Source organism: Parus major, chromosome 1A, assembly GCF_001522545.3.
Source record: "Parus major isolate Abel chromosome 1A, Parus_major1.1, whole genome shotgun sequence".
NCBI classification, from domain to species: Eukaryota; Metazoa; Chordata; class Aves; order Passeriformes; family Paridae; genus Parus; species Parus major.
The window spans coordinates 36,666,784-36,682,192 of record NC_031773.1 but is presented as its reverse complement, the minus strand read 5'-3'; the positions used below and the strand labels follow the sequence as shown (position 1 = coordinate 36,682,192).

At 38.4% G+C, this 15,409-nt stretch overlaps 1 protein-coding gene across 8 annotated transcripts in view; it reads right to left on the bottom strand.

The window, feature by feature from the left end:
- The window catches only part of NAV3 (neuron navigator 3), a 506,339-nt gene that overhangs the window by 48,325 nt on the left and 442,605 nt on the right, over positions 1 to 15,409 (bottom strand). For 5 of the 8 annotated variants that reach the window (XM_015628501.3, XM_015628495.3, XM_015628496.3 and 2 more), the window contains 5 exons: positions 14,162 to 14,438; positions 11,314 to 12,019; positions 9,280 to 9,768; positions 2,777 to 2,818; positions 286 to 446 (listed from right to left, as the gene is read on the bottom strand). In XM_015628501.3, coding sequence (XP_015483987.1) covers positions 286 to 446; positions 2,777 to 2,818; positions 9,280 to 9,768; positions 11,314 to 12,019; positions 14,162 to 14,438 — 1,675 coding nt within the window. The remainder of the gene's footprint in view (positions 1 to 285; positions 447 to 2,776; positions 2,819 to 9,279; positions 9,769 to 11,313; positions 12,020 to 14,161; positions 14,439 to 15,409) is intronic. The other 3 variants (XM_015628497.3, XM_015628502.3, XM_015628503.3) reach the window with 3 other exon arrangements.

Here is a 15,409-nt window from a genome sequence, read left to right as displayed (position 1 = left end):
TGAAGCCTAAAAGATGAATAGCTTTGAACTAGAAACTAATTTCCAGTTCTCCCTCAAAATTTATCTCCTTGGTCAAGTCATGAAGAATCTGTGTTTTTTTTCCTCTGTGCAAAATAGGTAGTATCCTGGTCCACTTCATTAACAATACCGTGAGTTTCCCCTTACTAATGAGGTAGAACAGTATGGGGATGAAGACGTTAAAAATAAACCTAGTCCAGCAGACTAAGAAATATTTACAGCTGAATTTTATGGTTCTCTTACAGAGGGGGAGAAACAAGCATTTACCCAGGTTGGAAAAGTGATATTTTCCAGTTGCAGATGAAGACATAGCTGAAGGAGAAACAAGCGGGGACTGACTGCCAGTGTCTTGCAGGCCTCCAGTTGAATGGGAGCGTAGCCATTCCTTGCCTTCCTCCTGACTTGTCTGCCGGGATGATGGTGTGTATCTGAAAAATCACAGCTCACATGCTCAAGACAATGACAAGGTGATGTCTTGGAAAGAAACAGCTGTCACATAAATACCCGTCACCAGTTAGACAGAAAAATTCCCTAGGAAAGCATCAAGTCTAGTCAAGTGATTATCACCAGAGGTTTTAACTAGGTACAATTTACCTCTGGGTTACAATAGAAAACATACAGGACTTGAGCCCCCCCTTTACTCTTCATCCCCCTCCCCAAAACAGCATTCCCTTCTTTTGAAGAAACAGGATGATCAACCATAGCAGACAGACAACTGAGCTGACAGAAAAGGACTTCAAAGCTATAGGAAGTGTACAGGTTGATGCAAAAGCTTGGAAGCTGTATGGTTAGGATGGGGAATGCACAGAATAGAAGCCAAGGAATGTTAGTAGCCACTTGAAAAATGACATCTGTCACATATCATGTGGGCAATTGATTAGATGACAGGAGTGAAACAGATCAACAACTCTGAAAAAGGAGTTAGCATCGACAATGATAGCTACTCATGGTCATATGCATGTGGTCTTCCACTCTGAATGCTACCTGACATTGTGTGCTGCCCCAAACTGAGGGGAGGGAAAGGGACAGGAAAAATAAACAATTAGCAGAAACAAGTTTTCTGGAAGGAAGAAGTCTGGCAATCAATTCATCAACTGATTCCTATGGTAACCAATAAAACAAGCGCACTGTGATGTGGGCTAAGATGGAGAACTGGTAACGCACTGGTCCAGCCTTGGCTGAGCTGGAAGAAGGGAAATTCTGGCAGTGATTTAACATTAAAATATGTAGACAGCGTGGGTCTTAATCAAGAGATTGTTTTCAGCAATGTCTGAAATAGTTTGCTTCATTCAGACAATATCCTGCTGAGAAATGAACACCTTCTTCACTACTGTCATGAGCCATCAGTGTTCCCCAAAACAGCAGAGCAGAAAGGGCTTTTGATATTCTGGCTTCAGGCTTGCAAGGCACAAGTGCTTCTGCTTAGAGAGAAGATTAAATGAACATATAAGTTCTTGTGTTGGGCTTGGGGTTTTGTACAATATTTTACAGCAGTAAATCATCTTGTCCTTATTAAATATTTATTTCTTTTCTCCTTTCAGAAAGACAGCTATGATCCTTGCCTATAAATGTGGTAGAGCACAGAATTACTGAGTGGTTATCAGATAGGGAAAACAGAAAAATGAGAATTCAGGATCTGAGTTTTGGACTGGGATATCTTTACATTAAACCAAACTGAATTTTTTTTTTCTTTTTCTGGGCTAACTGATCATTCTTATATGCCTATAAGCAGTTTTCCTACTCCAATTCACTTTCAGCTTTCAGCCACCATAACAGCTGTATGTACATCCACAAACCTCAACCCATTGTATGGGTCCCCATTATACTTTTAATGTCTTCCACCTTTTCCATTCTCTCCAAATCCAAAGTGATTGTTTTGTGATGATAGGAAATTTGACTGAATTCTTATTAAGCAACAGTTAGTGTAGGTCAGAAAGTGCATTATAGTGACAATAGCTTAGCACTAGCTTAAAATTTCAGAAATATTTATTCATAACTCATGAGATTTAATGGTGTAATTTCAGTTATGGAAAGCTGCAGAGTTCTGTGTACATGCACATATATCCTTGCTTGCCAAATATTTTTCCTGGATTTGCATGATGGGCTTCTATGCCTGGTAAGACCAGCCAAGTTACCTAATGATCTGGTCTTTTAACCATGGAGGAGAGAAGAGAGTGGAAAAGTTCTGATTTCTGTGATGAAGACAGAATTTAGTGAAGAGTTAGTAGCGAAGTTGGACTCTGTGTCCTGCTGGATAAGGACCAAGAAAACTGTATGGAGCAGCACACATTTTATACTTACAAACCTTGAATAGTAAAATTAGTATTTTCTAGCCCTACCCTTTAATAGCTCTCCAGTTCAAATTACATGATTGTTTGCATGAGTTCAAGTCAGATTCACCTCTAAAATATTGTTTTTCTCCATAATATTTTCAATAATTAGTCCTATTGAATTGCAAAAATATCTTGCTCTGTCTCTTTAAGCTCTCCAGAATTCAATGCCTTTTAAGATTCATTGCATAAGGAAATGATCCCTAATAGTATTTATTTCCCATGGTATATCTTGAAAGAAGATTTATTCCTTGGGCAGACATGGAAAGAAAAAGTCTATTGTTAAAATTTACATTTTCTGGTTTGAATTTAAATTCCAAGACCTATTGTAAACAGATCAACAGAAGGAGAAAGAAAAATAAAGGCAGTGTAGAAAAGGTTACAGGAAAATAGAGAAGCAGCAGTCATGCTCAAAAAAATATATATACCTTAATCCCTTTTTGGGTAGTGTATTTCTGTCAAGCTGCATGCTGTTAAAACAAAAAAAATCCCTAAGGACATACAGTAAACAGGACTGATCAGAATTACAAATTTTAAAGCTCTAGGTTTGTGTGCATAACAGAAGGTCATTTAATGCTTTTTAATATAACTTTCATGATAAATCCTTTACTCATTGGAAGGAACAATAGGACATGGACTGCTGCACGTTCATTTTTCATCTAGACATGCTCTGGGCTGGGTCAATAGTAATTTGGAGTCTGTCCAAGTCAGAAAGAAGTGCTTCTTTGCCATTTCTAACCTTTCTACAGCTTGGCTCTGAAATCTGTATGAGAATCATATGGTCACAGTACGAATCTTTATTTTTCACAGTTGCCTATGATAAGGCAATAGATTTCCAAAAGAAAAGAAGGTTGTGGCACCTGCTAAGAGGCAGCATGGCCTTGCCAGAAGCCAAATGACAGCTCTGCATGTAGAAATATGTTCTAAAGATTCAGACTCTTGGCTTTCTGTTGTTGAGGGGCTCCCACAGTAAGGGGATGGTGGGGACAATGAAAAGTGGCACCAGAGTGATATTGTTCCATTTTCCTGCACGCACAGTGTCAGAGTGGCTGATTACCCAAAATATATGGATGGAGTTTTCCTCATTTAAACCACATCACTAGAAGGGCACCTACTAGCCCCCCTTCCAAGTGTCATTTGAGCATTTCATCATAAAGTCTTGGTAAATTGGTCTCTGGTTGGTGTGGGTTGAACTTGTTATCATCAAGTAAGTATTGCAAAGTTTTCTCCCTTTGGAACATAGGTTAGTGTCATCATATGGATTAAATAGCAAAGTGGCTTTTGAAAGCTTCTGTATTACATATCATAATCACACCTCTGAGAACAGCAGGACCCTTAGGACCCTTCCTACCCAAGAAATACCCTTATTAAAGGTGTTTCCTATTGTGCTGGAGGTGATGGGAGTCCTACTGCCATGTATCCCTGATCCAAGTAGATAAAGGCAGTGAAAACACTGTTGGCATGGACAATCTACTATCAACAAGATTGTCTACTATCATGAGCAATCTACTATCAGGGCTTAGGCAAATGGCAGCAAACTACTCTTACCACCAGGAAATTTTTGAGACAATCTTACTAGTTTAATAAAGGGCCTTGTTCTGCATTTGGAGAAAGCAAATGGCAGGAGAAAATCAGCAGTATTTCAGCACATGCCCAGTTATCATGGTCCATGTAAGAGTAGTCCCATGTCAGACAGAGGACTGTATTCTCAGCATTTTGCTCCCACCATAACTAACAGGACCAAGAACAGCTGGCAAAAAGACAACATAAATCTGAATGAGTGATTCCCTTTTATTTTTCTTCACAGAGAAAAATGGGGCCTTGATGTTCCTTTATTTATCTTTATGTACCTCTAAATTTCAAGATGAATACAGATGATCGTATCACCAGTTTCTTATGCAAACACTTAAAAGTCCAAGTGAACAATGTGATTTCTAATATTACTATAACTTGAAGATCTAGGTATTTCAAAGTAATCCATAGCACATTATCTAAAAATAAGGGAGTCAGTGCTCCTTTAAAACCATCCACAAGGCAAGAGGTATGCCAGTCGTATAAGTAGGTTAAGAGTGACCATAGGATTTTCCAAGAATCTTTTGAATTCACATGATCAAATGAAATAGGGATGAATAGCCTCAACATAAACATGGAGTTATTGCAGCTGCATTAAAGTGAGTGTAGCAAATGCTCATTGTGTGTTTCTAACATAATAAAGCTTACAAAGATGCTCCTAGATTTCAGATAATTGTATGAAACCATTAAGCATGGTCTCATTTAACTGTTACTTCAGACCAATAACTGTCCTTATCTTTTCAATATCTGAAATTATTCATCCACCAAAAGCTGGGTTCATTGCTTCCACAGAAACTGGGTTTTTGGTAAATAGAATTGAATTTACCTCACATCTCTAAAGTTGATAATGATAATAAAGGCAGTTCTTTTCTGAAATAAGCAATGCATACATGGACAAAAACCAATATAAAGTGAGGATGAGAATGCCATAGTATTCCTGATATTTTCCTTCACCATGTAAATTGGGAAAAGCAATCTTGCAGAAAGATGAATGAAGACGTAGGCTGAAGTTATCAAGCCCACTGCATCTCATTCTCTTTTGGTTATTTTACACTGCTGAAATTGACTGCAAATTCTATGAGGGAAATTACAGGAAGCCTTACATTCCTCATTTTCCTACCTGCCCTTGGTGATGAGGTTATCTTGGGAAAGGGCCATAATAGCATATCCTTGAGCTATATCTAACTCTTTCAGAGTTGTTAGGGAATAAAACAAATTATTGCAAGCTAAGAAACAACTAGAGAGCTCTATGACAGGCTGGACCAAGCTGATATGGGTCTTAAAATTAGTTTCTGCAAAAGCCTAGGCATATAAGAAAAACTGATACATGATCCCCTGTTTCACACCTTAAAACCACAACTATCAATTATGATTATTAAAGATAATTTAAAGTCTTGAAGGGCTTAAGTGAATTTCAATGCACTTTCATAGCACTCAAACCTAAACATTCTTTTAAAACAAACCAGAGAAAGCCAGTCATGTTCCACTCTGCTAATCTTAAAATGCAGCTATTACTGCTGATCTAACTGCTGTTTATTTCTGTATTTCTGTGTGTTTATGCCTTCCTTGCTGTGTCCTTCAGATCAAGCTGAAGAAAATAACAAATTTGCAATGCTCAACAGCAACTAAGGGTTTGAAAGAACTACTGGTTATATGTCCACCTGGAAAATTTTACAACTAAAGCAGTAATATTTTCAATTAACCCCAGAAGATGTTTTTATTTTAGAGTATAAGCACCTGCATGATTATTTTAATCCATCTAAACTGTTGCAAGGTAAAATACAAGTCTATATAGGGAGCTACACTACTATGACAGTAGAATTAGACTTTTCTAAATATTGCTAGCGCAAAACCAGCAAAAGGCCTGAGAGTGATGCAAAATCTGCCTTCCTTCTGAAAAAGAAAATATTTTGCTTGCTGCCACAGAGTCTATTTTCTGGTTACAATGCAATAGAATCTCATTGAATGATACAGAATTTGGCTGGAGTAAACTTCAACACTTCAGGAGTTGTCAGGCACCTCTGTGCTGGTGCTGTACCATCACTCACTGGGTACCCTGAAAACGGTGGGCAACATCTGATCATCCCTGGAGAGATAGCTGGGCAAATACAGCAGAGACTTTGCAACTTTGCTGTCTCCATGAAAGGTGACTCTTTTTTTGGAGACAGTCAAGGGGTACTTTTCTTCACAGAAAATGTATATGTGCCCTGAGACCTTGTTCTCATTTTCTGTGTGCTTTCCAGCTGTTCTTTACTAAAACTTGATGTCCCAAAGTCTCATCTTAAAGCCTTAATGTGAAAAAGTATAATGGGATAGCTACTTTCTAAGACTTCTATGCAATATTTTAATTTTCAAAATGCTTTTTCCCAGCAATGGCACTACAACTCTGCATACACATACTGCAGAATAGCCTCACTATTTTCCATTTTGTATCTATGCAAATATATCCCGCCCTGTTATATCCCTTCAGACTTATAAGCTCTTGATCATTCATCTTTAGTAACTCCTTACCAACTATTCAAGCACCTTTATTTTCCCCATTTGCTTATGAGGGTGTTATTAGGAATAGTACTTAAAGCTTTGGTAAATTCAGGATTTTTATTGCATTTACTGTTTTCCTCTATTCAGAGAGCATGTTTTTCTGCAAATGAATTAAATTAGTCTTTCTTATTTAAAAGGCTGTTAATGACTAATCCCATGTTATCTGTTACTTAGCCTATTTTGTTTAATATCTTCTGTATTTTTCCAGGCAAACTGGCCTTCCTGTAATCCCCTTGTTCTTCATCCCAGCTCTCCTCTTCACTCCTTCCTCAGCACAGACCCTTTGAAAACTCTTCTCCAGTTCTAATGACTGCAGGGTTTTCAGGCTGTGTCTTAAGCAGGGAACTGAAAAATTCATCAGGACCAAAAAACCAAAGATACCTTTAACCTTTTCATTTCCTCTTACTATGCTTGCCATTACTGACATTTATCTATCAAACTGCAGCTAATATTTCAATTAAAGAAGTACATATATTTTTTTATATCATCTATCATTAGCTCTCTCCTTTCTTTCAGTTTTTCATGCAGTTTCTCTGCACGGACTTTATGTTGCTTACTTATACCTCATTGTACTCTTTGGCCTTTCTGACTTTGGTCTTTCTGTATAGAGACTTGGTCTCTATGTTATATTAGTATATCTGATTATAAGGACTGCTGATTCAGTCTTTTTCAAGCTCTAGGGTGACTGAAGAAAAAGAAATAAAACTCACTGGAGATATTTTTTTATGCTATGCCATCCTATAATTTGTATAGCCAAAGGCATTTCAGATCTAATCTGAGTTTACAAAGAAAAAAAGACATAATCTACTGCCAAATATATCTGTCTCCAATGTTGCAAATCAATGTTTTTGTTGTGAAAAAATGCTTTGCTACATGTGAGTTTTAATGTATGAAAGAGTTTAGAAACTCAGCACTCGTATCAGACCTTTCAGAAAAATCAAACTGCAAAAACCCTGTTGGGGCTATAATTCAAGAAATGACACCATTTACTCTAGGTGCATATATTTGTTTTGAGGCCAGATCAACATGAACAATGGCTCTCTTTGGACTCAGTCATAATATCCCCATATGGATAAATCTGAAATTTAAAAATACTGCCAACAGCAAAGTATTTGGAACCACTGAAATTAAGTCACTGAACAAATACATAAAGTATTAGCAGTGGTGGTTGCTCAGGAACTTATGCCAAGCCATTAATATTTGAAATGTGATGTTTAAGATCCTGAGTACAAATATAATTTTTGGCATAAATTCATACTCCTCCATATCATTCTACTGACCTCACCATCCATATATGTGGCAGTGAAGGATTTTGTAAGCTTAGTATTAATAATTGACCTTCTAAGAAATATTGTCACATTCAGTTCATAGCACACAAATTCAAATGTCTTTTAGGCAGAGTGCAAACTACAAATTGCTCATGTATCAGTGTATTTATAAGTACTGTATTTTTAACAATACTAGGTATTGTTAGCATAAGTTATATGGGTACAGATACATGTTTTATAATTATGAAAGTAATATAATTTAATGTAATATATTAATATAGAATAGTAATATAATTTGTATTGTGTTTTTATTAGTAAGAGATGTGATTTTTAGCTGTCACAGTAATAGTTGTGAGTGTAGCATAAGAAAAGGAAATCTATGAAAAGTTTTCATCTAGATTTCTCAAAGCTTTGATTATGCGGGTTTTTTAAATGCTTGTCCACTGAAAGTGAATTCCTTCTAAGCAAAGGATGGGTACTGAAAAATCTCTGAGTTTATATAAGGGGTAAAAAAAATCTAATGTTAAAGGTCTTTTTTTCCTTAAAATGTTTGTATTGTTAAACAACTGATTAAGTTTAAAATACTTTTGACTGATTCAGTAAAATTTTCTTTTTTGAATGAAAGGCTAATGAAATGTTTAATATTGATTTTACAGTCCCTATGTGAAATAAGAGTTTCACTGTCAAATCCTGAAAATTTTCATGGGAAGCAGAAGTCACTTAGTGCCTAGCAGAGATTATTTTTTTCTCTCCTGCAAAAGTCAAACAAATGCTTCACAAAAATAAAAGAGAAGAAAAAAAATCTTGGCTCAGCTGTGTCAGGCTGGTTGCACCTTTTATAATGCAACTTAAATGCTAAAACATCTGCATATAAAAAAAAAAAATTAATAGAGCAAACAGAAAAACCTCTTCTAGCATTTCTTTGTTCTGGGCACTTGCCAGGATTGACTGCATAGCAAGGATCTCATCTTGTAAACTGTCTCCCTGCTAGTGAAACTGCACTGCAGTGAGGATCTGTGTAAAGACTACCATGTAAGAAGCAACTTGTCAGGACTAAGTATTTTAGGGCAAGACTGGTCAGCTGAAGACCAGGACACAGCAGCCACCAGCTCTGCCTGTGCTTTGAGCTAATGGGAAGAGAAAAGCTGGGGTCCCACAGCTGGATGTTTGCTTGCTTTGGAACTGCCAAATGCTGGGACAGCAGGTGGATCCAGCATGCAAGAATCATTATGTGCCTGTTGGCTGTTTACACTTGCCTTTAATTAGACAATTTCCCCCCCTTTTCTCTCGTTGTCTCCAGAACAAGGGAACAACAACAAAAAAAATATTCTCAAGACAGAAAAAGTGCTTGTAAAATCTTAAAAGGCAGTTGATTCCACATTACAATGCCTTTCAGCTCTCTTTTCTTCCTTCCTTTTTTTTACATAAAGGACTAAGCTGCTAATTAAACAGTGTCCCTTTAGCAAAACAGGTGGAGGGTTCATTTTTTTGGCTCCTGTCCTTTTGCCTCTCGCTTATTTCGTGGTCACTGTATCTATAGGCAAGCTCACCTTTCCGAAAGAGTAGATCTGACGCTTCCAGTCCTCATGAGCAGGCTCTGAACCTCCTGAGTGCTTGTTGTCAGTCCAGAGAGAGAGCCATGATGGCTAAGAGGAAGGTCAATAGACTCGGAACTGGTGTGAAGGCTAGTCATGGACTGGTAACTTGGTGTGTCCTTACTGCCCGCTGAAGAGCTGCTCAGGTTTGCAGCCCACACAAGACCACCTGATGTGAAAGAGTGCACTGAGGCAGGACTGGAAGCCAGGGAGTGACTTAAGCTTACAACATCTGCATTTAAGTCCGAAGGTTTACTGAAGAGGGGGCTGCTGCTACCACTTTGCCCACCTGCACTGCCCATGCTGCCTGTGCCCGAGGATGGCGATTCCAGGCTGCCTTGCCGTGCCAATGTGGTACTAGGGCTGGGCATTGCCGATGTGGGTTTCACACCTTCTGTACTGGGTGCAGAGGCAGCTTTACCACTTGCCTTGGCACCAAACAACCTAAATGTAAAACAAATAGCTTTAGAGAAACTGATAGCCACATTAAACATTCATGGCGCAACATCCTAAGAGCCAAACTACACATTTTTAATTACCGCTACAAAAATCACGCCTACCTAGTTGATCAATCGCAGCGCAAATTTAAATTCACTTAACCATATCACAATAATCACGGTTTGTTTCTTTAGTAACAGCTCTTATTCACTCCTATTCAGATGTGCTCTTTGCACAGAGATCCTCCCGGAGAGAGGAAAAATAATCACATTTTTGTCTTATTAGTTCATAAACAGATTACACTTTCACCCAAATTCAGTAATTAAGCATTCCCAAGTCATTAGCTTTTAAACTCCTCACGTCTCAAATCTGCTTAAATGATTGCAGCAAACACTTGCAAAATCATTAGATGTTTAATAAACATCTAAGTATTTGTGCAAAATTCCCCTCCCATTGTTTTTTTGCACAGATGGTTATGTGGTCATCAATCATGTAGTAACCACTCAGACAGAATAAACTGCACCATGGCTAAATGGGCTTTGTCTCCAAGGGCAGGAATGACAAAAGTGTATTTCACATAACGTCTTCCAGCAATTCTAGATGTGAAAATTCTATGGTGATGATGAAAAAACAAACTGCAAGTCCTCTAAAATTTGAACTAAAATAGGTCATGTGATGTTTTAATGTATTTCTGGAAATATTTTAAGCTGCAGTTAATGTACAGCTTATAAATTAAAGATAAATAAATGCGAAACTTATCACGATGTAAAGTAAGCATGTCTAATAACATAAGAATCTGTTTTACATAATACCAAGCCCACAAAAGTAATCCGCAGCTCCCCATCTGCCTGGAGATGCTGTTTTGTTAAGTAAGCACAAGAGGGCACTATTGGCTTTTTCTCCAGCAGCGCAATTGCTCCATCCCAATTCATGGAGCATTCATCCGCATTTACACTTCCAGAAATGTTACCATAGAGCATTTACAATTGAAATTTAGCCTTGCCAATGTTTGTGTTGAAAAATGTAACGAAGCTGCTAAGATAATGAAGCATTTTTAGCTGGAGCTGCCAACAATGTGAAAGCAAATCTAACTCTATAATTTAAAGAGCTCTTCAGTTCCCCATCCAGAGTATGGCAGTTGCCTGTTTCACTCTCAGAATGTGCTAACCACGGTATCCTTCTTCCTTTTGGGGGTTTACCACAACACTGAGAAGAAACTTCACATGTGGCTGAACTTAGAATGATAGAATATGGGCAGGAGGGGACCCATAAGGATCAGTGGGTCCACCTTCTAGAGCTTCAAACTATGATATGGGAATGCACCTAAAATGCCTAAAGCTCAAAGAGCAGCCATTTCAGGTCTGGGAAGGTCTTTAAATCTCAAAGAAATAATTGTGTTGTATGAAGAAAATACTACCCTTTTCTTTTCCTGTACTTGATTTGCTTGTGGCAAAATATTCCCTGAAAAGGTTTATTTGCAAAGTATTTGAACATATTGAAAATCCCTGCTTTATATATTGCAGCTTCAAGGAATCATAGAAACGCACTCACCTTCGAAACGTGGGGGAAGCAATATCTGGATATTTGGATCCTGGCTGTCTAAGTCCCGGTGTGCCAGAGGCGCTTGCCGAAGTTGGGCTGGATTTAGGGGAACTGGACAGTGAGACGCTTTCCGAGTCTGACACTGCCACCTTCTCTTTTTCCTTGTCAGTCTGGTTGATGGTGACAGGGCTGGACCTCCCGGAGCCGATCTTGCTTGGCTCTCGCAGTTTGGTGGCTGCAGCCCCTGCAGACTTGCTGCTCACGTTGGAGTCGATGCTGCTGGTGCTGGAGCGGTGGCCGCCCCTGCCAGGGATCCCGCTGCCGCTGGACTTCGATGGCCGAGGCAGACTTCGATACTGCAGAGTTGTCTTTGAGCTCACATGCAGGACGCCGTCATCTTGATTTTGGGAACCATCTAAGCTCGTCTTCCTCCCTGCGTTGGACTTCCCACTGATGGCTGAAGATTTGGGCATTTTTCCTAGCGTTGCTGACCCGCTTGTGATGGTCGCTCCACTTGTGGTGATTATGGTAGAAGATCCCAACCCAGACTTCTTGAATCCAAATGACCCAGTAGCAGTTGATCTCCCAATGCCAGAGGGAGGCTTTTTCCCTTCATCACCGCTGCTTTTTCCTGCATCTGATGGAGATCGCTGTATGGAGGCTCCTTTCAGGGGAGTTTTCACTTTTTCTGAAGCTTTTGCATCATCAGTTTTTCCTAAGCAGAAGCATATTTGAAAAAGTCACTTGTGTTTAAGCTGCAATGTCTTAATATCTAATTTCAACACTGCATGATTACAATTTCAGAATGAAAAAAATACACAAATAGAATTCCCCTTAGGAAACAAACCAGCTTATTTAGATAGCTCTCCCATCAGCTACCTGTAGCAGGTATGACACGTTACAGGTAAGCTAAAAATATTAAAAGCTTTAAATTCCTGTGAAGAATTCCAGTTTCATATTCATATTCCTATATGAATAGGACTTCCTATTCATATATATAGGTGGAAAATGTAGTTGTAGAAAATTGTCTTGAAAGAACTACAAGGAATTTTGATTAATTTTTTTCCTGTTGACAGTCTTTCTATATGAAAGAAATAATACTTGAAAATAAAACATTGCATGTAGTAAACATCTCCTGAAGTACGACATCAATAATGCATGTAGAAATCAGTGGTACTTATAGAGTTCTTCATTTTTCACTGACTACATCCTTTTAGCTTATGACTAAGTTTGTTCTGGTTTTAGTTACACAAAATTATCAGGGAGAGATTATGTTATGGAATGAATCGTTTTCATCTGTAACAATATCAATTACACCAGTTAATTAGTCTCTTTTGTACCCTTGATGCCTTCTCAAGATTTTTGATTTTTTGAGAGTTTTTCTTTAGTCCTGTGTAGGCTTGTGACTATATGACATATATTTATACATTTCTTCCACATATGTGCAGACAGATCGAAGTAAGATGTTCAGAGGCTACCAGAAAGTAGCCTCTCTCTGTTTTACAAATAGATAAAAACTGCCTTTTCAATTTTAATTTATCTCTAAGCATCTATTGTATACCACTAAGAATTCCTAAAACATACCAAAGTTTTAAATTTACTTTTCAAGTAATTACGAAAGTTTTGGAGATGGATGATCTAATTTCTCTTAAGGAATTAAAATGTAGTAAGAGACTAACACCTGCAAAGCAGAACTGTTTTTATCCAGTTTTAATTTTGTGCTACACAAACGGGTGCATATGCCATGATACAGATCAGACTCTGACCCAGCAAATATGCAGATTATTAGTAGTTAAAGGCCTCAATTTTATGTTGCACATGGCTTCCTGATCACCTTGAGCAAAGTGGATCTGGAAATCTTTGCCTGATGTGCAGCAAACCTTTTAGTATCTCCATTTTAAATTGCTATTAGAAGGATTCTGTATCTGTATCCATATGATCACCACGGAAGTGCTCCTCAGGGATCTCACAGACCAGAGACTGATCCATGTTTATCAGTTCCAAATTGCAAAGAATCAAAAGGGGTTCACAAAGGGTTGGAATTTCTTCTGAGGAGATCTTTGTTAGTTGCTTTTACAACCAGGGGTTGAAGCACACACTGTTTTGTCAGGACATGACAAAGCTCCAGAAAATGTTCTATTAAGAATGCACATTTCCTTAGTAAAATGATGGAATAGGATTAGATGGTCTTAATAATTATCTTTTTCCCCAGCTCTGGATTTTTTGCTTCAAAACTAGATTGCAGAAGTGGTTAATACTTCTGAGAGGCCTTCTGACATTAGGTAAGAGGGCATTTAGCACAGAAGGTATGTAAAAAGACTTTTTAAAAATAATTTTTATCACTTAACAGTGGTCTGTAGAGCATTCCTATTAAAAAGGAATGCAATAATTCAGCTTTAGTTTAGAAATAACTAAAAATTTCATCTGGAGTCCCCTGCCTTGAATATTTAATCTTTTATGACTCAGATTCTAGTATTTGGCCATTTCTATGCATATGTTGAATTATCAAAGGTAAGGTTTTCTAGAGAATACAGATAAGGCACAGATAAGTCCAAAAATACTTCAAGGAATTAATAGACGTTGACATACAGAGATGATAGCACAACAAAATGCAATCACAGCTTTTGTTATGGATGCACCCATGTGCACTTAATAATTATTACTATGCATGTTGCTAACTAAGTTATAGAAATGAAAAAGTTGTTATAATACTACAATTTGAACTTGCAGTAATTTATGGGAAGAGAGAGGAATATGTATATAGTACATATACATATATAATATGTATATACATATATATAATACGTAAATCCATCATTTTAAGACCACTGTAATCTCAACTACAGAAGTTTCCTACCTGGGGTCTTGAGTGCACTTGTTCCTGCTTTGTGCCTGGACTGAGCTGCTCCTACTTGTGCAGTCATGCCTCTCCTCCAAGATCCGGTCTGTGATACAGAGAGAGATGTTTTCTGCCCCCCCTTCTCTGACTCTTCAGACAGCCCTGTGGGAAGGCCTTTCCACTTGCCACTGCTGTCTACGCTGCTGTCAAAGTCTTCCTCTGGTTTCTTCAGCTCTTCAGTGCTGCCCCAAGTTTCACGGTCCGTAACTGAGCGCTTCTCTGAGTCTGTCTTCAACTACAAGAGGTTTGCATGAGAAATGGTCAGTCCCAGCATCTCCATTATTTGCTGATTTCTTAAATTATTGTAGGGGAGGAGAATTTGGTCTATTTGCAGCAAAGGACACAGACACTTTCCTTCTACAACATTAGTATCCTGATTCCAAAAGTTGAAGAACACACCAAATATAGCCATTTGGGGATGACATTTCTCTTTATTTTATTTTCAAAAGATTTAATTCCTTTCCTTTATAGATAAACTATATATATAATATAATAAATTCCAATCATAAGTGGTGATGCCCTATTGCTCCTCAATTTAGTCTGAATTTCAGAAGTCAATCACTGTGATGAGAGGTTTTACTAAAAGCTTGGGGAAGCGAATTCCTGAATATACTCCTAAAATCACCTCAGTCTGGCTTCTTGCCTTTTCTGAGCCAAGATTTACAGAGACTGGATTAGGAATATTTCTCCAGCAGAACAGAGTATGTTGTGCCACCAGTGAGCAAGGATAGCATCTTCCTCAAAATTATTTGTGCACCAGCTGATGGCTTTTCTACTGTTCTGTCTCCACAGAAATGATTTGTTTCCAACAAGAAACTCTCTCTAGCTAGATCAGCTAACAGAGCAGAACAGAGGCTTATGCCAGCACTACTCATCTGTGGTGTGAAGGCAGCCAGCTGGGCTCATGCTCCCTCTGAAACTCTGACCCCTGTGGAGGATGCACCAGTGAGGACCTAATCCCCCAGTGGTATCTGCCTTCCCTGAGGCATGCTGATAAGGGAATGCTCAAGGAGCAGCCCAACAAGACAATGCAGAAGCTGTGAAAGTGGCTTAAATAGAAACAGAGACTGACCCCTAGCCTCTGTGTTTGACGAGACTGGTGTTCTTTGTGCTGACAGGCTGTTTGGTGGAACTCTTCTTTCTCTGTTTTTCTGCAGCCTCCTGACCTCAGACTGGAGCCTAATTTGCACATCACCCTCTCACCAC